Source organism: Schistocerca serialis, chromosome 12 (genome assembly GCF_023864345.2).
Source record: "Schistocerca serialis cubense isolate TAMUIC-IGC-003099 chromosome 12, iqSchSeri2.2, whole genome shotgun sequence".
In the NCBI taxonomy this organism is placed as follows: domain Eukaryota; kingdom Metazoa; phylum Arthropoda; class Insecta; order Orthoptera; family Acrididae; genus Schistocerca; species Schistocerca serialis.
The window spans coordinates 10,640,765-10,665,619 of record NC_064649.1 but is presented as its reverse complement, the minus strand read 5'-3'; the positions used below and the strand labels follow the sequence as shown (position 1 = coordinate 10,665,619).

General features: G+C 42.7%; 1 protein-coding gene across 2 annotated transcripts in view; it reads left to right on the top strand.

The window, feature by feature from the left end:
- Positions 1–172: 172 nt before the first annotated feature.
- LOC126428145 (protein unc-45 homolog B) overlaps positions 173–24,855 on the top strand; it is a 99,473-nt gene continuing 74,790 nt past the window's right edge. The window contains exons 1-6 of one of the 2 annotated variants that reach the window (XM_050090054.1): positions 173–220; positions 338–788; positions 2,034–2,210; positions 4,494–4,661; positions 10,331–10,468; positions 16,783–16,937. In XM_050090054.1, the coding sequence (XP_049946011.1) occupies positions 513–788; positions 2,034–2,210; positions 4,494–4,661; positions 10,331–10,468; positions 16,783–16,937 (914 nt within the window). In that variant the 5' untranslated portion in view covers positions 173–220; positions 338–512. Of the gene's footprint in view, positions 789–2,033; positions 2,211–4,493; positions 4,662–10,330; positions 10,469–16,782; positions 16,938–24,855 lie in introns of both variants that reach the window. The other variant, XM_050090053.1, reaches the window with a different exon arrangement.

The window sequence follows — 24,855 nt, the reverse complement described above, 5'->3', positions numbered from 1 at the left end:
CTAGATATCAAAACAAGTAATTTAAAAATGTGTGCTACTGTCAACCATCTTAATCGGCTTGTAAATACGTAAAATAACAAGTACTGCAGATGAGTATCTCATTTAGCATTACAATTTGATACAATCAACACATACCTAATAATAACACACATTTGACAACGTTGGCTGCTGGATCCAAGTGTCAGGGCCCAGGTGTGATTGCATTAGGGTGCAGAGCTTAGTAAGTGTTTATTTTGCCCTGGATATTTACAGTGTTGTGTTGACATACGTTAAAAAATATTCCCCGACATTAATATGCGTTTCTCTAATTAGTTTATCGTGGTTTATATGTCTCCAGAACAAGCTAAGTGTTGTACGTGCCGTGTTATGAAGACGCCGTAGATCCGAGGATGCTCAATTTAAGTGTTCAAAAATAGAACAGAAGCGTGTTTGGAGCCAGAATATTCTAGCGTGCCCGAAGCGTCGATCGCAGAAAACAGTCATTGCTTGTGTGTTGAAACGGAATCTTCAAAATGACGAATCTACCGGCGACAGAAAAGAAAAATAGCGCGGAAGACGAGAAGCAGGCGAACCAGCTGAAGGAAGAAGGCAATGCCGCTTTCAAGGAAGGCGAGTGGGATAAAGCAATCAATTGTTACACTCGAGCCATCAATTTAATAAAAGGAGAAAGTCCCGACAAAGCTGTCTATTACAAGAACAGGGCTGCAGTCCACCTGAAAAAAGAAATGTTCAGAGAGGCGATGGATGACTGCACAGCATCACTCGAAATTACCCCCAACGATCCCAAGGTAAGTCAGTCAAAAATCTATAGGGGAAAACTTAATAGAAGGTCATCAGTCAGCACTATTATTAAGTCTTCTCTTGCGGTACTGTAATAGTCCTGGACATAACAATGCTCCACTCTGCAACTCAGGTTCTTTTGTCAGCACCATTGACTGTTTAGTGCACCTCTTTACCTAATCCAGTGTAAACAGTGTTTGATTGGTAGCAAACGTGTTTACCTTGTACCATGTTTGTGATCATGGGAAGCCTAAAAATATTTATGTTTGGCCGCCCTCTTTTTTAGGTTTGTACCATTTTTGTTGACTTCTTCTAATTGCTATAGTAATGTTGCTTTCAACAAAATCATGGTTTCATTTTTTCTCGTACCTTTGTACGATTAGTTTTAATAAAAAACATTTGTGAGTAAAATAGAATGTGTGGCTAATGATACAGATAGGCTGTGTATGCTGCTGGGGTACACATAGAGTTGTACCATCTTCTTATTGTGTATGATACTGCAATCACATTTTAATCTTAGATTACATTCACAGCCTGGAAACTAATCACATGAGCATACACTAAACATCCGCAGTTAACTCCTATTGTGTGTGGTCACAGCAATTGAGACAATTGGTTTTTATACAGAAGGTATGGTTGCAGATTCCTGTCCTGTAGTTCAGATTCCTGTTGTCGGCCAAAAAACAGTTTCGGTGAACCTGCACCCTCCATTGCATGCTGCGTTTGGTAACCATGCAGTGAATTATTGGAAGTGAACATGAAAATAGTTTTGAGATTCGTTGACTTCACCACCTCACAGCCAAGTTATCCCATTCTAAACTAATCTCAGCTTTGGGTTTCATTACAGGTCAGTCTGTCACCTCATCAAGTTTTCTTCCTGTTCTTCATATAAAATGTTATTCAAACTGTTTCAGACCAATTTCAATAGGTAATGGTTCATTTTCCTCCCTACACTTTTCCAACTTGACAAGTGTTGCAGCCATAATAGCCTCAGTCTTCTCAGAACATTCAATTCAAACCATAATTCCGTTTTACAAGTTACTGGCACCACTTTAAGAACCTTGACATCTGTCACTGGGAACTTATATTATAACTATGCTTTAGAAACTGTTTTTGCTTGGTGTGTCTCCTGTATTTTTGCAAATATTGTGTCATACAATATGAGAGGTGTCTGCAGGGTGTACATTGAGGCATAAATACTGAAATGTATGTTACGTATGTAAACTGGTTAATGTGTGTCTTACTGATCACAGGCCCTTTTCCGACGCTGCCAGGCATATGAAGCATTGGGACGGTTTGAGGAGGCATACAAGGATGCACGACAGGCACATACAGTGGACCCGGGGAATAAAGCTCTGACCCCAGTCCTGGAGAGGTTGCACCGCATTGTACAGGACCGGCTCAGAGAAAACGCTCAAACTAACAACAAGGTAATTTTGCACATATTATGTTAATGACGCTAACACAGGAAGTAATGAAAATGCGTTACAGTGCATCAGCTTTGACCAGTGACTCTTTCAGCAAGGCAACTATTCAGCAGCACTGTGTAACCAATATGGTTACTTCATACAATTTTGCACACTTTAACAATCAAAGTATCAGGATCTCTGTGGGAAAGAGGGGATTTTGGGCAGGGACTTCCTGGTTGGTAACATTTCAAACAGAAGTTGAAAATCAGACCACAGTGGGAAAAATTGAGATTTTCGTTGGGGACACAAATATAACTAAGGTGGGGGGGGGGGGGGGCAATAAAGAAAAAACAAATTACTGCCGTGGCACATTCATTGGCTTCACAATTCACAGACAAACTTTGACTTTCCAAGTAGACCACCACCTTCATTTCTAAAAACTAGTGTCATTGGTGGCATCACTACTCTAAGCAGAAGGACAGCTTATTAAACTTTACATTCAGTGAGATGTGTGTCTGTTTAAAATAAATCTGGATTTACAGTGAAAATTCTGTTTGCATGGGAACACATAGCAGAGTTACCAACTGTATTTGCTTTCTGTTTCATGCACAATGTGTCCAAAAGTCATGCACTGTGAGTGCTGAGCATGGAATATTGTTTTTGTGTAAGTTTCTTATCGCAATGTTACTGAGGGAACGCACTTAGATGCAGTGAATCTACTTAGATTGTTCATTGCTCTGTCATATTCTTTTCACATCATCATATCTCCCGTAACATCATCCTCTGCTGCTTTCACTTTCACCTCTCAAAGCTATGCATTCATCTTTATTGCATTCTTTTCCCATGTTTCAATCATTCATTTGCTAGTACCTCATTTGAAGTTCTCAACAGCCACTGGTATTTTCAATTTATCATGCTCTACTTTTATTAATTTCGCACCTTTTTGAAGTTTCTTAAGTTTTAATCTGCAGTACACAACCAATAAATTATGGTAAGAAGCCACATCTGCCCTTGAAATGTTTTGTGATTTTTTTTTTAAAAAAAAAAAAAAAAAAAAAAAAAAACAGAAAGAGTTTTCAAATTGGTTATATGATGGCAGGCCAGAGATTTTGCAGCCAAATTTTAAATTGTAAGACGTTTGCAGGAGCAGATGTGGACACTGACCACAATTAATTGGTTGTGAACTGTAGATCAATACTGAAGAAACTTTGAAAAGGCAGGAAGATGATGATGATGATGATTGGTTTGTGGGGCGATCAACTGCTCAGTTCAAATGGCTCTGAGCACTATGGGACTTAACATCTGTGGTCCTCAGTCCCCTAGAACTTAGAACTGCTTAAACCTAACTAACCTAAGGACATCACACACATCCATGCCCGAGGCAGGATTCGAACCTGTGACCATAGCAGTCGCGCAACTGCTCAGTCATCAGCACCTGAAAAAGGTAGGAAATTAAGGAGGTGGGATCTCTATGAGTCGAAAGGATGAAAGGTCATTGAGAGTTCAGAGGGAGCACTGGGCTGTGATTTACTAGAACAGGAGAAAGGAATACAGTACAAGGTCAATGGGTAATTTTGAGAGATGGGATAGTGAAGGCAGCGGAGGATTAAATAGGTAAGGCCTATAGAAATCCTCGGATATCACAGGAGATATGGAATTTAATAGAGGGAAGGAAAAAATATAAAAATTTGGCAAATGAAGCAGGCGAAAGGGAATACAAACGCCTAAAAAATGAGATCTCATGTAATATTTTTTTGCTATATGTATCCAGTATCCATGTTTCCCCTAGTGGTACATGCTTCTAAATCCTTATATTTGTCGTCCAGCCTTAGCTGCGTAGCCATTTCGCACTTCCTGGCAGTGTCTTTTTTTTTAGATGTTTGTATTCCCTTTTGCCTGCTTCATTTGCCAAATTTTTGTATTGTGTGTGTGTGTGAACGCGCGCACAATGTAATGTAATGTTTGTGTTGGATGATGATGATGGTGAAACCCATTGCTGGAACATAGCCTCCCCCTTGCTAATAGCACCGAGGGGGCTGCTGAGTTTATTTCCCCCATCGGACGGGTGGATCACCACTAACAGTATCACCTGCCCTCACTTCATGAGACACTGCAGGAAGGTTCAGTATTTAAACCAGGAAACTGATGCAAAGCCAGATGATCAGGCACTCTATGCCACTGCTTCTCTACCTCTTGCAGCCCAAACACTGGCAGTGAAATTTTTTTTCCACCACCAGGATTTGAACTGTTTTACCCCAGGGTCCTGGCAGGCAGATATTTAGTCACGTTCCGACAATATTCCAGGTGTCGCAGATGATGAACTACGTGTGTGATACGAGCACCGAGAAGGAGAAGCGCGAGACGGCCGCCAACAACCTGGTGGTATTGGCGAGGGAGCGGGCCGGTGCCGAGTGCCTGTACGCGGCCGACGCCCACCAGCGCCTCGCCCAGGTCGCACACTCGGAGCCGAAGGTCAGTACGTGGCACGGAAAGTTAAGTAGCTACGAAAAGCGGTGCCGTCTTCGACATTGTATTTGTCCGATTATTATTTATTTCTACTCGTTGACAAAAAAAACTTAAGTACCTAAAAGGAGAGGAGAAAATGAAACTAAATGAAGTGTCAAGTGGTCATAATGTCGTGGTCTCCGGCCTGAAGACTGGTTTCGTGCAGCTCTTCGTGCGAGTCGATCCCGTGTGAGTCTCTTCATTTCTGAATAGCTATTTCAACCTACATCAATTTCAACCTGCTTACTGCAGTCTAGCTTCTTTCTCCCTCTGTAGTTTTTACCCCCTGCACTTCCTTCCACTACCAAATTGGTGATCGCTTCACATCTCAGAGTGTGTCCTACAACCGATCTCTTCTTTCGGACAAGTTCTACCATAAATTCAGTACCTCCTCATTACACTTATTCGATATACCCACCTAATCTTCAGCATTATTCTGTAGTATCACATTTATAAAGCTTCTGTTCTCATCTCGTGTGAACCGTTTGTCATTCACAGGTCTTTTCCACACGAGTCTACGCTCCGTGCGGTATACTCGGCTGGCATCCACACCGCAGATACCAATTGCACGGCGAGCTGTCCATGCCGTACCCGTAGGGAGGAGGGGCGTAGTAACCGTGACTGGTGTCTTTCGAGCTGGCCACCGACCGCACGTCAGTGTGCCGAGTGTTGCCGCCTTTCGTGTCCCGGGGCGAGGGAATGAGGGACTACGGACAGAAGTGTCGAGTGCCACAAAAACTGTCTGTTATCGATGTTGGAACAGAACTCAAATACAGAGTCTGTGGATGAATGTCCACACATTGTACACTGAGGTGACAGGGTCGAGGGATACTATCTAATACTGTGTCGGATCTTGTTTTGAGTGGTAGTGCAGCAGTTTAATATGGCACGAACACAATAAGTCCTCAGCAGAAATGTTGAGCCGTGCTGCCTCTATAGCCATCCACAACTGTGAAAGTGTTGCCGGTGCTGGATTTTGTGCACAAACTGACCTCTCGATTACGTCCTATTCTTGAAATGGCTCCAATGCAGACACTGTGCTGGTGTGGTTTACAGGACACTCTGGAGAACAACAGTTGTGTGTTTTTGCAAATCATACCAAAGTAAGACATACTGCACAAACTTTCAAAATTCCGCAGCTGATACTCCTGTGAGGTGCTGACATCAGCGATAACCACTTTCTGTGTGCCACATTGTGACTCTGTTATTTAAAGTTGCTTAATGTTTTTCATTCCTCCCTAACTGTACAGAAACAGATTGATTCACGAGTTTCGGGAACAAGTTTGCAGACTCCAGTATTCCCGCCAGCAGAAGTCCTGACGGAGACCGACGAGCTGGCACCCGTGTAATGGCAGAGTAGTTCAGAAACTGTTCACGGAGGGTGGGCAGAACCACTGACAGAGCTGTTTACTTGTAAGCAGCAGGTGCAGTGTTAAAACACTGTGGACGTAGCCTCGTACTCGTGCCGAGAGTTGTCGTGTGCTCGGCCGTTAAGATGCCTGCAGCGGCCACGTGCCTATTTACACGTGTTCGAATGCTCCACTTCCTGTAGTTCAGTTAGCGTGCCGAGTTCGTTCCACACACGGTGTTCTGTCCACTGGTCGTTACAAAGTCACGGTCGTCCCGTATTGTACCTGTGCAAACTGTGTCGATTAGGGTGTTGTGACACATACTGCAGATAGTAAACAGACTGATATTTCAGTTACGGTATATTGATAATTTTTACTTGTGGACCATCAAACTGCAATTGAATGAAAAACACACACACACACACACACACACACACACACACACACACACATATACACACGCACGCACACATACACACACAAAATTGTAATGATAATAATAATACATAGCTCACCAAAACGTGTACTGTTTTTCTCTCTCTCTCTCTCTCTCTCTCTCTCTCTCTCTCTCTCTCTCTCTCTAACACAGACACACACACCACAAATATCTCAAAACTTACCCTCGAATGGTGGCAATAACACTCGATCTTTGGCAATAACATCCGCCAGTCAGCAACACAAACCAAAACATTGCATCAAAAACAAGTGTTCAACCCCTAGTACTGTGAAATGTGGAAAACAAAAACCCCAAGTGGCAATTATAAGAAGAGTTACAGCACCAAAAATGGAACATAAACACAACATGTAGAAAATTGACCATGCAACCTGTAAGTAGACTTTAAAATATTACTAAGTCATAGAAAAAAACCAACTGCCAGAAGTGTTTGAGGTACATTGTCCCAAAATGTAAACTAAATAGTAAAAATATGTACATATTCCAGGTCACTGAAGATGCCTTGCAGAGAATAAAGACGAAACTCATATGGCAAAAAAAATAAAAAAATAAATAAAAAATAAAAAAAAATAAAAAATAATAATAATAATAAATAAATATTGTGTTTCATTCAGTTGTTGTTAGATGGTCCAAAAGTAAAAATTGTCAATATACCCTAATAATACCAGAGAGGGAAAGTTGCTACTCACCATATAGCAGAGATGCTGAGTCGCGATAGGCACAACAAAAAGATTCACACAATTAAAGCTTTCGGCCATTAAGCCTTTGTCAGCAGTACACACACCCCTTGCACACACGTCTGCAGTCTCAGAGAGCTGAGACCCTACTCTTGTGTGTGTGTGTGTGTGTGTGTGTGTGTGTGTGTGTGTCTACAGCTGACAAAGGCCTTAATGGCCGAAAGCTTTAATTGTGTGAATCTTTTTGTTGTGCCTATCGCGACTCAGTATCTCCGCTATATGGTGAGTAGCAACTTTCCTTCTCTGGCATTGTTACATTCCATCCTGGATTTTCCAATGTTCAATATACCGTAATATTACATGCAACTGAGAAGAACAGGATACAAGTTGAAGATGTTGATATTTCAGTGTTTGCCACTGTGACTTTGAGCGAAAAATGTAGTAGGTATGTGATAAGTTGAAAGTGTGTTATCAGGTTTGTGCGGTAGCTGGCTTTCAGAGGCAGTGCTGTTCGAACTGAGCAGGTTGCCAGAATGTGCAGACCGGCTCGAAGTTTTGAGCTGTGAGTGGCTCTTCTCCGTTCCTTCAAAGTACCTCGGACATCGTCGCATTATGCTGTGAGACTAATCCTCCTGGGACGGGGTGTGTGGTTGGTAGTGTGGCTCAGTCAGTGCCTCAGTGGTTTTGCTATAGTTATCTGAAACCAGCACGCTGCTTCAACTTGACACAAGAAATCGTCACATTAAAGTGCTTCTTATGTGAACAGAATGATACTTTCTTACTGAATGCTACAATTAATGCAGCTGCTGCAACTGCTGTTGCTCCTTTTCATATTAGTCAGGAACTAGCAGGGAAGATTTCATGTTGCCCTGTAATTTGCAGTGTTTTTCAGAGGTTTGTAATTTAATTTGTCTGCATCGGACTTCAGAGTGGTTCGATGCAACATCATAACTATGAATTTATTTCCTTTTAGAAGTAATGTTATTTTTCTTTGCTCGTAAAGTATTTTTCGTATTCTTTGTAGGTTCTTATAATGATGTTTGCTTTTCCTCCTAATTGAGCGAAGTAGAGAACAGGATGTTACTTCAAGAATTTCAGGTTCATGGATGTGAATAATATGTAGTGCTCTCGAAATAAAAAATATGATAACCCTAATATTTGTTTTCGCTAAATCTTCTCACATTATAGTTTACCAAATGCACAATAGATTGGTCAACTGCTCTCTGACAGTGTACAATGCATGTAATATGAGTATGAATACCATCAACTGATTGAATGAACAGTGCCATTTACATTAAGCTAATCACAGAGCTCATTTACAAATTGGTTAAATTTCATTTATTGTCAATATTATAGTAAATTATAGCAAGGCTGTCATTGGTGCAGATCCCGTCTTCTCACAGTCTCTGGGCATCAGCTAAAATATCGTGACGAACAGGACTGTAAAGACCCGGATCTTCAGAGAAATACAGTGACACATTATTACAGTCTCATTATCTTTACACAAAACAGAAAACAAACAAATTGTGTGATTATTTTGAAACATAGCTAACACAATTTTTGTTTAAGTCATCAGTCTTGTGACCGGTTTGATGGGACCAGCAATGAATTTTTCTCCTGTGCGAACCTCTGCATCCCAGAGTAGCACTTCCATTCAGTGTTCTCAATTATTCGTCAGACATATTACAAATCTTTGTCTTCCCCAAGAGAGGGGCTCCTCCTATACCACAGAAATTATTCTCTGATGTCTTAATGCATGTACTATCATCCTGTCCCTCTGTGTTTTCCAAATATTCCTTTTTTGCCAATACTGCAGAGAGCATGTTCATTCCTTATGTTATCAGTCTGACTAATTTTCAACATCATTCTGTAGCACCACATCTCTTCTTTCCTGGTTTTATTGCTGTCTACGATTCATTGCTGTACAATGCTGTGCTGAATTGTACATTCTCAGAAATTTCTCCCTCAAATTAAGACATTCGTTTGTTACTAGTAGGCTTCTTTTGGCTAGAAATGCCCGGGTTTCCTTGCTGTGGTCTCTTCTTATGTCCTCGATTCGTCCCTTGCGTATATTTTTCTGCCGAGATAGTAGAATTCCTTCACTTTGTCTTCTTTGCGATCACAACGTAAATGCATCGCAATATAAATTTGTAAATACTTACCTGATGTCATTCGGGTTGGTGTCAGTATTTGTATCACTACACATTTGATCTCTCATGCATTTCTACAGGGGCACCCTGCATACTACAGTGAACTCATCCCGCCGACAAAGTTGTGAAACTGATAGGAATTGGAAAACATTACAGTGCCTCACACCTTCTGTAAAATAAGAAATTTTGAAAAATCCCATAAACAGTAATGTTTTAAATTTAACACTGGAGAGAGCAGGTTGGAATATAAGCCTTATTATGAAAAGGATACATTGCTATGCACCATAAAGATGACACGTTCAGTTGCATACAGGTACAACAAATAGGCTGTTACACATTGTGCTTTTGCCCAAAAACTTCTTCAGAAAGGAAAAGGAAAACATATAGCACATTCAGACAGGCAAGCAAACTGCACACACACATGACCACTTTGTCTGGCCAGGCTGCAATGGTAAGGCATCAAATGGAATGGAAGTAGCAATCCAGAGAGGGACAGGAAGGGATCATGGACCCTTCTATCCCTGCCCCCCCCCCCCCCATACCCCCTTGTGTGCACGCGTGCCGCCCCCCGTCCCCTACTCTCTCTCTCTCTCTCTCTCTCTCTCTCTCTCTCTGTTTCTCTCTCTCTATTGCTGCTTCCATTCAGTGCCTTACCATTGCATTCCGGTTGGACATAGTGGTCATGTGTGCGTGAGATGTGCTTACTTGTACAAACGTGTTGTGTTTTCCTTTTCCTTCCCATAGAAGGCTGTGTCCGAAATCTCACTGTGTAACAATCTTTTCACTGTGCCTACGTGTAACTCAATGTGTCATCTTTACTGTGAGTAGTAATGTATCCTTTTCATAATATTGTTAATGTTTTAAAACTTGTATACTTACACCTACGTCTACTTGTTTCTGTCCAAGTGACGGACAACACTCCTATTTCATCTCCAATGCTATTGACAGTTTTGTTTGCACTCGTGTTTTTTGCAGCCAGTTTACGAATCACGTTCTGTTTACGCAGGGCAGTGCCGTGTGCCTGGCGATAATACGCTGCATCGGCGAGCTGTGCCGCAACCACGAGGACCGGACGGATGGCATTCTGAAGTCGCTGGGTGTCCCCTGGTTCCTCGACATGCTCAACTCGGCAAAGGAAGAGCAGGTATTTGGAGTGGCGATTTGTGCAGTGCCACAATATATCGCATTTCTGTACGTGTATCCTCGATGTCCCCACACCTACGCAATTGTAATATAGCTTTTTATAAACACTGACCTGCATTAGTTGGCAGATAGAGCTGGTTACTGGGCCAGAGTGTTATCAGAGAGTTAGAGGTTCTTTATTTCCAAAGACGCAAAAGACAGTGGCCAATGCAATCGACAACAGTTTGTGGAGAAAATTAACGGTGTAAGTACACGTAAAAGGACTACTGCTGTAAAGTTTTGTGTTCCAAAAACATAAGTATTTAGTTATTGTCAGCCTCAGTATACTCTACTCCTCTATCCCTACAATACTCCGTGCGAATTTTCTATTGACGGAAGCAGTGCTGGAACTCTTCCTCTTTGAGCTCCTCGATGATGCGAGGTGCTTTTTCTTTCGCCGTTTCAGTGGACTGAAATCTTGTTCCCTTGAATGCATATTTGCCCTTGGAGAATAGACAGAAGTCACATGGGGCTATGTCAGTTGAATAAGGCAGGTGGTCTAACACTGCAGTGCTGTAGTAGGGTAGAATTGTTGATTCATAGTTTGACCTTGAGGAATCAACTAAAGATACAAAAGTCTGCAAATGTGAAAAAAATCGTCATTGCTTTCAATCTTGACGTGCTCTTTTTTTCTGTCTCTGTGAAATTGGCCCCTTTGAATGAATGGACTAGTGCTTAGTTTCTGGATTGTAATTGACAAATCAAGATTTGTCATAAGTTACCACTCTTTTCAAGAAATTAGCATAATTTTCAATGGTATTGAAAGTGTCAGTACAAACATTTTTGTGAGCTCCTTTTTGTTCAATAGTGAGAGTTCTTGGCACCAGTTCCACACAAACTTTTCTCATATTGAACTGGATATGCAAAATTTGCCTTACACATTCTTTGTCAATTCCTACAGTTTCAGCAATTGATCAAATATTCGATGACAGTCAGATCAAATCGTATTACCAACTTTTTCAATATTTTCATCTGTTTCTTATGTTGAAAGGTGCCCTGGGTGTGAGTCATCTTCTGCTGCCTTCTCAGCCACCTCAGAAACATCTTTATAAACTCATGTATGTAATAAACATTCCTCACTGTACACTTCTTTTAGTAAAATATAGGTTTCTGAATCAGTTTTCCCAAATTTCATGTGAAACTTCGTAACAATTCATTGCTCTATTATTATATTTTTCATCTTTCCAGCAAAACAAAGTAACAGCTTTTACACAAATAAAGGCCATGGCCACAATGATTTGTCTAGAGGCAACAGATATGCCGCATTTGACTGAAAAGGCTTCATGCTTCACAGTTGTTGGTCATTCATCTGTGGCACGTGCATACTTATTCTGCTATAGCATCAGTCCTATTATTTTATGGCCACACCTTGTATGTGAAGCATTTTGCATTTTACTTTTCATAAGTTTATAAATTTATGTATAAACCAGAACAAATTTACAGGTTTGTTCATACATTTTCACAGAAATCTGAAAGAAATGACACGAAAAACCTCACACACAAAGTTTTTCAGTAGATTTGTAATTCCAGTTCTGACGTACGGAGGTGGACCACTTCTATAGCTGAAGGATTAGTGTAAATGCCTTTGGCGTGGAGGGATCCAGGTTCAATTCCTGCTACCTCCTCAGGTTTTCCTGAGATAGGGAGGTGTGGAACTCGGTGTAGTCAGCATCCGGGGGCCAAACACATAGCTGCCCGAAGAAGAAGCGGCGGCATTGTCAGCATTCACTTGATAGCAGTAACATCTCGAGGGATCGGTGACGTGCCGATCACAGTCCCACAGTCACCGATCGATCCTCGCACTGCCCTGTAGGCAGCAGTCGGCCAGTCGGAACGAGCCCGAGGTCTGATCTGTGAGGAGTGCTCGTTTTACATATGAGATCGAAAGTGGAGTAATAAGTGCTAAAGCAGAGACTGGAATCGAGGTGTCAGATACCACATTTGTCCGTACTTACATGGATAGGAAAAGAAGGAAAAGAATCACTCGCATATAATGTACCTGTAAACAACATAAGACAGTTTTAGTGTAGACTTCTGTGGCCGATGTTGTTTTCAATAGAAGTTATTTGGGTACATTTCCGTGTAGTCGTATTGTTTTAAGACCGATCTCTGTGCGTTTCATCGGTGTCGAGTATTTACTGCTGGGCCAAACCTGCATTCAGATGATGTGTAGGGTAATGCCCTTCTGCTGTGAGATGCAGTTTGTCAAAAACATCAGTGACGTACGTTTGTGATCGGTGGCAGAAGTGGGGCACGTGGGAGGGGCATAGGGAGGGACTGACACATTTGCTGGCAGTAGTTTTCATTTTAATCGTATTGGCCGGCATCGATAAATGAGCGGCGAGCTGTTGCAGTGACGTGATGTCACATTCCACAGGGCTCGGCAGCAGCTGAGGTGACACGGTTAATTACGTGCCTTCGGCAATGTGTCGGTTTGGCTGCCACCTGCCACTGTGAGAACAACATAATACACTGTCGGAAAAAATATTTCAACACCGAGAAAGACTTCTGTGCCATAAACAGAAAGTTGATATGCACGTTTCTGTATCTGAAAGATGATGTCTTTTCAAATTTAACGCCAGTGACACGAGAGTGGCACTAGTAGTGCCACTATTAGGATGGAAATCAGTTTTTTTCTTAAAATATATGCTGTAATGGTCGTGAGCACTAGTTACCTCTGAGATTGGGTGCGGTGTTGTGACAGTAGTTTAGAATGCCTCCAAAGCCATTATCACATCTCACTGGCTTCGAAAGATATCACGTAATAGGGCTTTGAGAATCCGGATGTTCTTTTTGTGATATTGGCAAAGGGCTCGGCGGGAAGGTAGCCACTCTTTACGTGATTGCTGGCAGTGGTGGTCACAGGAACGTGTGGCTGCGAGAGGACCGGGCTGCGAGAGGACCGGGCTGCGGACGGCCACGCGGCGCTACCGAGAGGGAAGAGCGTCGTGTTCGGCGTACGGCTCTGGCGCACCGAACTGCGTTCTCCGGAAGCAATTTGAGTAGCAGTCGGCACCACAGTGACACTACAAACTGTAAACAAATCGGTTACTTCGAGGACAGCTGTGAGTCGGACATCCTGTAGTGTTCTTTCCAGTGACCCTAAACCACCTCCATTTTGTGACTTCGGTAGTGTCGAGCGAGATCTTTTTGGAAGGCAGGGTGGAGGTCTGTCGCATCGTCTGACGAAAGCTGGTTCTGCCACGGTGCCAGTGACGGCTGTGTGTCGGTTAGGAGGACACCGCTCCAGGACCTGCGACCCACCTACACCTGGAGTTCCAGTCTGGGGTGTGATTTCATATGACCACACGAGCACCCTCGTGGTTATCCTGTGCACGCTGACTGCAAATTTCTGAGTCCGTCTACTGATTCGACCTTTTGTTCTGCCATTTGTGAACAGCAATCCCGTGGGTGTTTTCCGACAGGATACTGCTCGCCCACACGTCGCTGTCGTAACACGGTGTACTCTACGGTGTATCGACGTATTGCCTCGGTCTGCTAGATCGCCAGATCTGTCTGATCGAGCACGTACGGGACACCGTTATGTGACAACTTCCGTGTCGTCCACAAACGGCATTAACCGTCCTCGTATATACTGACCGAGTGCAATAGGGACGGAAATCTGTCCCACAGACAGATATCCGGCAGCTGTACGTCACAGTGCATTCACGTTTGCTTGCTTGCATTCGACATTCTGACAGTTACACCAGTTATTAAGGTACTGGCATTTCACATTTGCAACGGCTTATCGGCCCCTTACACTAACCTTTGATCTCGCTATGTTAATCGTGTAAATACTTTACCTAGGTAAATTTATTTCCAAAATTTCACTACCCTACATTAATTGTTTTTTGGTGTTGCAGCTTTTTACTGTCAGTGTATGTTACTGAAATGGTTTGCCACATTATTTGCCTATACCAGTCCATAAGAATTCAAATAAAAACTGCTATCAGTAGGGAATGATGTCTGTTCCTATCTGCCAGGCATCCCCATCCTGCACCTGCACCCTCATCCACTCGTACCAGTCGATCAGAGATATAGTTTATGACGTTATTGACCGAACGACTCTAAAGCAGCGTGAAATTGTGCTGTACGAGATGTTAATGTGACATTTGTTCAGCAGTAAATACACTACTGTGAAGACGCACAGCTGCAACTGCGGCCAAAACATTAGTCTGTGTAACAGTGTGGCAACACACTCGCATATCTGGAACATTATGTTGTTGGCGTGCCCACCTGATGCACTACTGCAGTGTCTGTATCTGGCACCGGTGGCAACCGGACAGAGTGAGCGCTCCACCGTCACCCACAGTCAGTGCTCGGCTGTCAAATACGGACACGTTGGCCTACTGCCGGCTGGGCCTCACCACTTGCATTACTCTGCTATACGCATATGTTCTCGACTCGAGCCAGCTCTGTGGTGGAGTGCATCCTGTTCTCAGTGATAGAACTCTGCTCAGACAGTTAATAGTCGTGGTAGTGTTTCCCTAACAGAGCGAGATGGCAGCACAGTTTTTAGCACACTGGACTCGCATTTGGGATGACAGAGGTTCAAACCTGCATGCATCCATCCAGATTTAGGTTTCCAGAATGAGATTCTCACTCTGCAGCGGAGTGTGTGCCGATGTGAAACTTCCTGGCAGATTAAAACTGTGTGCCAGACCGAGACTCGAACTCGGGACCTTTGCCTTTCATCTGAGCTACCCAAGCATCACTCACACCCCGTCCAGTGGCGAAAGTTGAAAATTTGTGCTGGACTGGGACTCGAACCTAGATGCCCCACTCCTCTAGTACGGCTTCCTCGACTGTCTCAGCCACCCAGGTACACCTCCCGTCCGACCAAAATCTCAACGTATTGCACATTGCAGTGCAGTGTCTTTTGTCAATTACACCTCCCAATCGCAAATTCACGATTCCTGTAGTGGTTCTAATGCTGTTTGTGTGTGTCCACTCCAAAATATACCTCGTGGAGCAATCGCATTTGACTACATTAATGTAACTGCACATTTTCTGTTCTGTCTGTACGACAGAACAGAAAACACTGGTTTGCATTAACAAGTCATGAAGTATGCTCCAGAAGGGACCTAGGAAACCTAGGAAGATAGAGATAGGGATTGGAACAGGAGTTTTGTGCTTAATGTTTGAATGAAAGTAGATGGAAAAGGAAAAATGTAATGTAGGATGTGTTAACAAGTTTGTCTGATTGAATGTCATCCTGCATTTGGACATTCAAAATATTAAGTATTGTGGTTTCAGTTTCAATGTATACTCATTGTGAATCACCCTGAAAGCAGTCACCAAATAAAAGGAACACATTCACCTTAGCACGTCACGTGCATGATATAAAACATCACCTGTGTCTGTGTGTGTGTGTTTTATGCATGTGGACTGCTGCCTTTAATTTACAATTAAGATTCTTGACACTGTTACATTTGTGTTTTAAGATGTTGGCAAATCACTTCAGTTTTACAGTATGATGCGTCATTTAAGATGTTCTTATGTATGTGCCTACTTTTGATTTATATTCTTGGTATCATTTATTCCTTTTACAATGAGTATATGCATCTGTCACATACATCCTTTGTGTGTACACATTCTACAAACCAAATGGTATTTGACTCCTTAGACTAATATCTTTGTACTTTCAAGCACAACTCTCTGTATCTTTACACCTTCGCAATTTTACCACCATTGTAATCGACCCGCAATGTCGGCTACACGAGTGGTGTACTTTGGTGTATGTGATGGTGTTTGTCTGCACTTTTACACTAGCTGTTTGCTGTTGTTGTATTAGTTGCACGGTGTGTGGGGTAACGTGTAGATTTACACCACCACACACATTTGGTTTCAGACTGCTGGGAACTACGTTCTAGTATGTCACAGTGTAATGTTGTAGAGTGGGCTAAACATCCCGTGTAAGTACCCTGATGTTTCGTGTTTCGAAGATATGCTACTTAATTTTTAACTGTAGCGTATCATATTTAGTGACTGTTTTCAGGCTGCTCGGCAATGACTGTGTGTCGAAATTTCCGATCACGGTAGTAATATTTTCAACAGCCAAAAGCAGAATGGCTCCATTCGATAATTACACTAAAGCTGTTGACCCAGTCCTCATCAAAATTGTAAGGTTGTCCAATACGTCACATTCGTTTACACTGAGAGCAGGCCCCCAGTGAGTGAGACCGTCACGATTCTCTCTCAGTGCGGCCGGCTCCCCTCGGTGAGAGTGCAGCAGTCACCTTCCACGTCTGAGACTGCATATGGCCGGTGTTCCAGGTGAATGCGGCCCAGTACATGATCCAGACAGTGCTGAACGCACTGTCCGGCAATGCAGGGGACCTGGGCTCGAACCCGGAGCAGAAGACTGTGGACCGGCACAAGCAGCAGCTGGACACCGTCCTCTCGTGCCTCGTCTACAGCACCACCAGCAGGTAAGCTCTTACGCAGAAGCTGCACTGCAACCACAAGAATAAATGCAAACAGTCGCCAAATACAGTGGACAGCCCTCGTGCACTCTGAACAGTTGTGTAGATAAACACAGTCCAGTCACACTGATGTGATGTGCAAATTTTATATTTAAAAAAAATGTAATATAATTAATTAAACAAATTGATATTTTCTCGTTTTTATCATTTTGATTCCTTATAGAATTTTAAGGTAATGCAATGTCCTTCACTTTTCACTTACATCAGTTCTTGTATAATTAGCTCTCCTTCTTGTCTGTGTGTACAATATTGATTCTTAATCGTACTTCCTGTTCAGATGCAGGCAGCTAGTGACATGACATTAGCATAATGCGTGGAAGGAAATGACAATTTTCGTGATTTTGCACAAATAAGAATCCTCACACTTCATATTTTCATAAAAATTGCTATTCAGATAATACAATGTCAACTACACACTTCTCACAAGAATACGTCTACTCACCACCAGAACTAACAACAGATTCTCTGTAATAATTGTCAAAAAAAAAAAAATGAAAAATGTTTCCATCATTTGTATTTTGCCTTCCGGCGTAGCAAAATATCTCTCTGCCGACGATTACGGTGGCCACGCTAGTGTTTATCGTAGCATGTTGGGGCTTTTCCTTTATGTACCTATACAGTGACCGACACCTGTGTTTGACATCTACATGCAATAACCACTCACAGACAGCAGGTGGCATACTAGTAGTGGAGAGTATATAAAATGTGAAGGGGGGGGGGGCATGGGAAACAATGCAGTCGTTACAGTAAAGGAGCGATTTATGTGATGGCTGAGAAGGCGTGATCATTGCCTTTTGTGTCAAGGTTGGAAGCATTTCTGAAGCAACTAAGTTTTTAAACCGTTCACGTGCTGTCGTGGTTAAAGTATACTGTGCACGTCAAAATGCTGCCATCCGAAATGTGCACTGAGGCAACTGCGGTACACGGCAGACTGTAAATGACGGGGATGAACAACGGGGGTGGAGATGTGTACGAGCGAATAGATGTGCCACTGACTACCCAGATAAGGGGCTCCCTGCAGTGTCTCCTCAGTGATCGATTGGCGAACGTCGCTGCGTACGGCCCTCCACGGCGGTTGTGCGGTTCTTCCACCCGTGCTAACTGCGGTTCGTCAGCAACGGGGACTGGAATTTGCACACCAGTACAGCTACTGGGCATACGTTGAGTGGCAGAAGGTGGCCTACTCAGACAAATCCGTTTAATACTCCATTGTGTAAAATTCCAGGAAGCAGACACACTGCAACAATCCTCGGAGGGGTCCGAGCTGTAGACGGGAGCATTACGCATCGGGGAATGTTTTCGTGACATTCCCCGTGTGATTTCATCATTCTGAATGGCACAGTGGTACAACACGAGTATGCGTCTATCCTCGAGGATCACGTCCATCCCTACATGCAGTTTGTTTTTCCCCAGCACGATAGCATCTACCGGCAGGATAGTGCAACGTGTCGAGCAGCTCACATTATATGTGCACGGTTCAAAGAGCAGCAAAAATCGAGAATCTGTGAAACCTCCTCAATTGGCCTGTCGGCACTGTGGATCGTCAGGCGTCACTGCCTCTGGATCGCAGGGTTCTGGGTTCAATTCCTGTCCGGGTCGGGGATTTTCTTTGCCCGGGGACTGGATTCTTGTGTTGTCCACATCATCTGAGTATCATCATCATCATCGTCCTTTGTGACGGTGGCTAGATTGGATTGTTTAAAACTTGGACTGTGTAAAAATTGGGACTTTATACGGGCGCTGATGACCGCGCAGTTGAGTTCCCTACAAACCGAACATCATCGTCGAGCGACAAAACCCAGTGTAACTGGCCACAACACTGGAGTTGGCGCGGCTCCACGTGCCTGTCGATATTTTCCAGAACCACACTGACTTCCTTCCCTCACGCATTGCAGTGTTCCACATTGCAAAAGTTGATTATTCGGGCTTTTGACAGGTGATCACATTAACGATAGTGGACAGTGTATTTGAAATGAATTAAATACACTGAAATGATGTGAATTTATTGGTAGGGATGAAATTCGTGAAAATTCAGTGACAAATGATATCAGTGTAGACCATTCAAAAACTCTGAACCTGCAACGCTTTCATTTCGATTAATGTGATTTAGTTTATGATAATTTAGGCTGTTTTTTTATATGACTCTTAATTTCAGCAAAAATGAAGTTATATCAAATTAAAATAATTTTACGGCGGATACTTGAGAAAATCGAGTGATAGGATCCTGTCACCAGTTGATCACAGTACTTTCTTGACAGTTCTTATTGCGCAGGCGGAAATGGATTACAAATACCTTTAATTAGTCAAAAGTTGTTCGAGATGGAAAAAGTCTTTCTGTCTATGAGAATGTATTCACTTAAGTTTATCAGTTTCCTCGGAACAGTGGCCTACCCTGAAGCTTTGTATAATGTGCTTTAGCTACGGATAGCTGTTTAAAAGACACTCTATGCTATACGTATCGGCAGGAACACGTAAATGTTTTATTTCCCGATGCAAAGGAGGCTTATTGTAACGGGTCTGGCTGAGGTTGCTAAATAAAACAAGTTTTGTCTAAGTTGCTGTCCTATATTCTCATCTTAACAGTCCACATGCTGCTACCGAGTCGACTCTTAACACACAGTTCTCGATTTAAAAACATATAATAGCTCATAGTTTGCACTATCACATTCATTGACATAGCATATTTTCTCAGTAGTAGCCAGGAAAAGTAAGTAAGTAACTCGTGACCTGATGTCCGGAGGATCACAACTTTTTTCTGTCAATAAACAGCTGGAAAGTTCACACAGTAGTTACCAGTACTGTGTGCTCGCTCAGTACTACACAGTTCACCAGTATTCGGTAACCTGAAATTTCAGAACTTCAACTACACAATACGTCACATGAAATTACACTGTCCTTTCACTTTAATGTGGTTGCCTGTCAAAAGCCTCGATAATCTCCTTTTGCAGTGCCGATTGTTGCGAGATGCACCGGAAGTGTGTCAGTAAAGTTGCGGAAGGTACTGACGGGGGCGTTGAGCCATGCCAATCCCGGCGCCACGGCCAGACGCACTAGATTTGTCGATCGAGGATCCCCGGCGCAAATGGCCCGGTCGAGGTCGTCCCGCAGATTCTTGACCGGATTTAAATCTGGCGAGTCGAGTGGGCGTGGGAGTATGGCAAACTCGTCCTGCCGGTGCTCTCTGAACCGCACAGACACACACTGCGAGCTGTGTGACATGCAGCGTCGTCCTGCTGATGCGTGCCGCAGCTCCGAGGAAAAATAAACTCCTTGTAGGAGTGCACTTGGTCCCCAAAGGTGGAGGCATACTTGTCTCGATCTGTTGTGCCTTCCAGAACGACGAGATCACGCGGGGAAATGCCCTGACTCTCCTCCGACCTGGACCCTTCCGACAATTGTTGCAGTTTGTTTGCTTTCAGATGTTTTATGCTGTATGTGCCGACAGTAATTTGTCTGACGGTGCATAAAACGTGATTTGTCTGAAAAGGCCACCTGTCACCACCCGGTGGATGTCCACTTGTGGTGCTGATGTGGCAGATTCTGACCTTCGTCACCGGTGAACGGCAGTGAGCGCGACTGCACGAACCGGGCGACTCCTGCGGACACCCGTATGCGGCGACGTTCGCCGGACGGTCATTGAGGAGACACTGTCGGTAGCCTCTTCCTCCGTCTGGGCTGTCAGCTGAGCAACAGTTGCACATCTGTTTGCCCGTACACTTCTCTGTGGCCACTGTCGGCCCCTGTCATCTACGGCCTACGGTGCACCACATTTGCCACAGTGCCTGTTTTGGATTGTGACATTTTGCCGTGCGCAGTGTATTTTAACGGCAGGGGCACACAAACAGTTTAGGAAATGATTCCACCCTTTGCCGGCAAGCTGACGATCGTGCCATTTTGGACATCTGATAAATCACTCTGTTTCTGATATATGACTATTACTGAACTGTTTTCCGCATCCCCCTGACACTCTTTTTTTTTTTTTTTTTTTTTTTGCAGATGATACATTGTAATAAGCAGCAAGTCGAGTACAGATTTAGAAATAGCTGTTAATCAAATTTTCACTGACATTAATATGTGGTTTAAAGGTAATTCACTGTCTTTAAACTTTGAGAAGACCCACTATATGCAGTTCAGACCCTGTAAAAGTTTTTCTTCCAGTACGTGTATAACGTACAAAGATGTGCAGATTGAAGAGGTCGACAGTGTTAAATTTCTGGGATTGCAACTCGATAATAAATTCATTCGGGAAGGGCGTACTGCAGAATTGCTCAAGCACCTAAATGAGGGTATTTGCTGTGAGAATGGTGTCAGATGTAGGAGATATAAATATAAAAAAAACTTGCATACTTTGTTTACTTTCATTCTATTACGTCATATGGGATCATATTCTGGGGCAACTCGTGAAACTGAGCAAAAGTTTTTAGGGTGCAAAAGCATGTGATATGAATGATTTGTGGTGTGAATTTGAGAACGTCACGTAGAAACCTTATCGAGGAACTTTGTATTCCTATCTACTGCTTCTCAGTATATTTATTCCTTAATGAAATTTGTTGCAAGTAATACATCTCTATTTCCAACCAATAGCTCAATACATAGTATCAGTACTAGGAATAAGAAAAATCTACATAAAGATCTAAAATCACTTACCTTGGTCCAAAAAGGGGCCCAATATTCAGGAACATATTTTCAATAAGTTGCCAGCAACCATTGAAAACTTGGTTTCAGATAAAGTACGGTTTAAACAGAGTTGAAAGACTTTTTGATAGGCAACTCCTTCTACTCCATAGATGAATATCTTAACAGAGACTGTTAAGCCAGCTTAAGTAAAAATGTCTGTTAGATTTCAGTTTTGACAGCACTTCGTCACAACAGTCAAGATCAGCTATATTTTGTGTATGATAAATTTTTCATTCTGACAGCATGTAAATTCTGTAAATATTAGCTGTCCCAGTTTACTGCACTGTATTCACCTATTTCGACTATCTCCTGACAAATGATCAGGGTAGTATTCAAATGTTTTATGTTATACTTTCTGACATGTTCCACAGCCGCAAGAATCACCTCATTTTTTGGGCCTACGGAACAAAAACTGAACCTAATCTAATCTAATCTAATCTACCCTGTAGTGCTAGTCATGCCACCTGCAGTCTGTCAGTGGTTGTTGGACGTCGACACTGAATGTGGGTGGTGGTCACATTAATGTGACTGGACTGTGTGTTTAATCCATCGGAAGAAAGTCGCAAAATTCTCTGAAAATTCCAAAACTTCCAGAAATTTTGTTTACACCTGATCTCATTACTTACCAAACATCTTAACTTGTCACTGGAAGCAAATTACAACATTTTACTAAATTATTAGAACACCAAAACATAGGACATCACGTTACTGAAGCTCAGCTGTGACTCCTGAAGGTGAGCACACACGAATCTCACTCTTTGCAGAACATGTCAAGTTTCCCCTCTCTGAATGGCTGGAACATTTTGTAACTAATCAGCTTTGTAGCTGTTTGCAGGCAGTGCAGTAATTTTCCTATTTGACCGATGCCCGACTGAAAATTTACTTTAATGATTTTCCTAACACTGTATCTTCCAAAAAGCAAACGAACTGCAATCAACTGTTGTCAGCGGTAGTGTGGCTGGAAAACCTGGGACTTAAACAGAATGTGAAAAAGTCTCAAGTAATTTCACTATCCCATCAGAAATTAATTATTTCTGAATTTCGTGAACAATTGCCTCCTATTTCTCTGAGTGCCATGCTGATGCCTTATCAAAACACCACTGAAGAACTTGAGTATAAAAAACTTCCTGGCAGATTAAAACTGTGTGCCGGACCAAGACCCGAACTCGGGTCCTGCAGGTTCGCAGGAGAGCTTCTATAAAGTTCGGAAGGTAGGAGACAAGGTACTGGCAGAAGTAAAGCTGTGAGGACGGGGTGTGAGTCATGCTTGGGTAGCTCAGTTGGTAGAGCACTTGCCTGCGAAAGGCAAAGGTCCCGAGTTCGGGTCTCGGTCCGCCACACAGTTTTAATCTGCCAGGAAGTTTCATATCAGCACACACTCCGCTGCAGAGTGAAAATCTCATTCTGAGAACTTAGGTATAACTTTTGACAAGAATCTCTGCCGGGCAGAAATACTGTTGCAGAATGTCGGAAGATTTCCATTCGCCTCTGTGTCCTTTCCACAGTAAGCGAAACTAAAATTTCGGAGTCACTCATCCTATCCGACCTCCACTATTTTGACGTAATCCGATACTGCACAGGTAGGGAGAAAGCTAGACAATTAGAATTAACCCCGAAAGCTCGTGTGCACTACTTCGGCAATATCCATCTGTGATATCCTCGTGTATGACTGTGTTGGTGCTTCATACACCCAGTTAGATTGGTTGTGGCTACACAATTTATGTGAGTACCATATGCTGTGTCTACTTCATCTCCTCAGTGCAAGATTAACCCAGTACCTTGCATCTTATCACAACTGAAACACAAGGCCCCATTTACCTAATACCCTCCACGTGCCCACCTGAAAGTAAAAACATTTGCAAATTCCTCCTCTGTTTCAGCTGTCTGACTCTGGAACAATGTACACTGAACTCTGTGCCCAGTGAAATGCCCTGTTGCTTTTAAGAAGACACGAGTACATTTCATGTGGTCACCCTCACAACTATTCCACCAAAAATTAACACATATGACCAGTTTTCCTTCTGTCAAACACTCAAGTCAATGGTCCCATAGTCTCCCTTGTACACTTAATGTCCTTTTCACTTCCAGTCACTCCTATTGCTTTCCTTTCCCCTATCATCATACTAATGAAACCCGTTTTTACATTTTCATGGAGTCAAGACGTAAAAAAAGGCAAAATTGAGGAAAAAGCAAAATCACGGAAAATGTTAAAACCCCCCAAATATGAGCGAAAACACATGTAATTGACATATATGACTAAAAATTGCAATTCTCTCCAATACTATGTATAAAATCTGTATAAGTGAAGGAAATGAAATTTACAGTACAGCGTTCATACAGTAATTTGTACTGAGCGAGGTGGCACAGTGGTTAGCACACTCGACTCATGCTCAGGAGGACGACGGTTCAAACGTGCGTCCGGCCATCTTGATTTAGGTTTTTCGTGATTCCCCTAAATTGTTTCAGGTAAATGGCAGGATGGTTCCTTTGAAAGGACACGGCTGATTTCCTTCCCCACCCTTTCCTGATCCGAGGTTGCATTCCGTATCTAATGACCTCATTGGCGATGGGACCCTAAACACTAATCTCCTCCTCCAATAATTTATGCTAATGAATTTCTGTCTCTTGAATTACTTATATTTCTGTAGAACATATTGAGTTGTAAAACTTAGCCAATATTAACTTCATAACTTGTAACTTAGCAGGTTACTTAACATCATAAATGTTGAGCACTGTTCGTCAAAGGACAAAAGTTTATCCATTTGTGGGTTCTATTTTTGTAAAAAAAAGTTACTGTAAAAGCAATGCGATGAGCCGGACTTCAGCGGGAAGGAATTGGTCCGGACACAGAAATTTTCAGCAGCTACAAACTGTCTTTGTCAGTTTTGTAAAATAAGTTAGGAGGTACAGTAATTTTTATTTTATGCACTGTTTATTACTGAAATAAAGTAAAAATATAAAATATCACAGCAGCTCCTCCTCAGTTGACACCGCCTTAACGAAAAATTGTCTGTGTGGGTAAGGGGGTCTGTGTGATCCAATGAAGTGGAGGGCTACACTGACAGTCGTCTAACTACTGGCAGGGCCTCCCAAGTCAGACAGGTCTCCATAGGTGATCCAGACAAAGTGTGTCTCACATCCTGTCTAGTGTCCTGTCCTGTCCTAACATATCATATCCCATCCCATC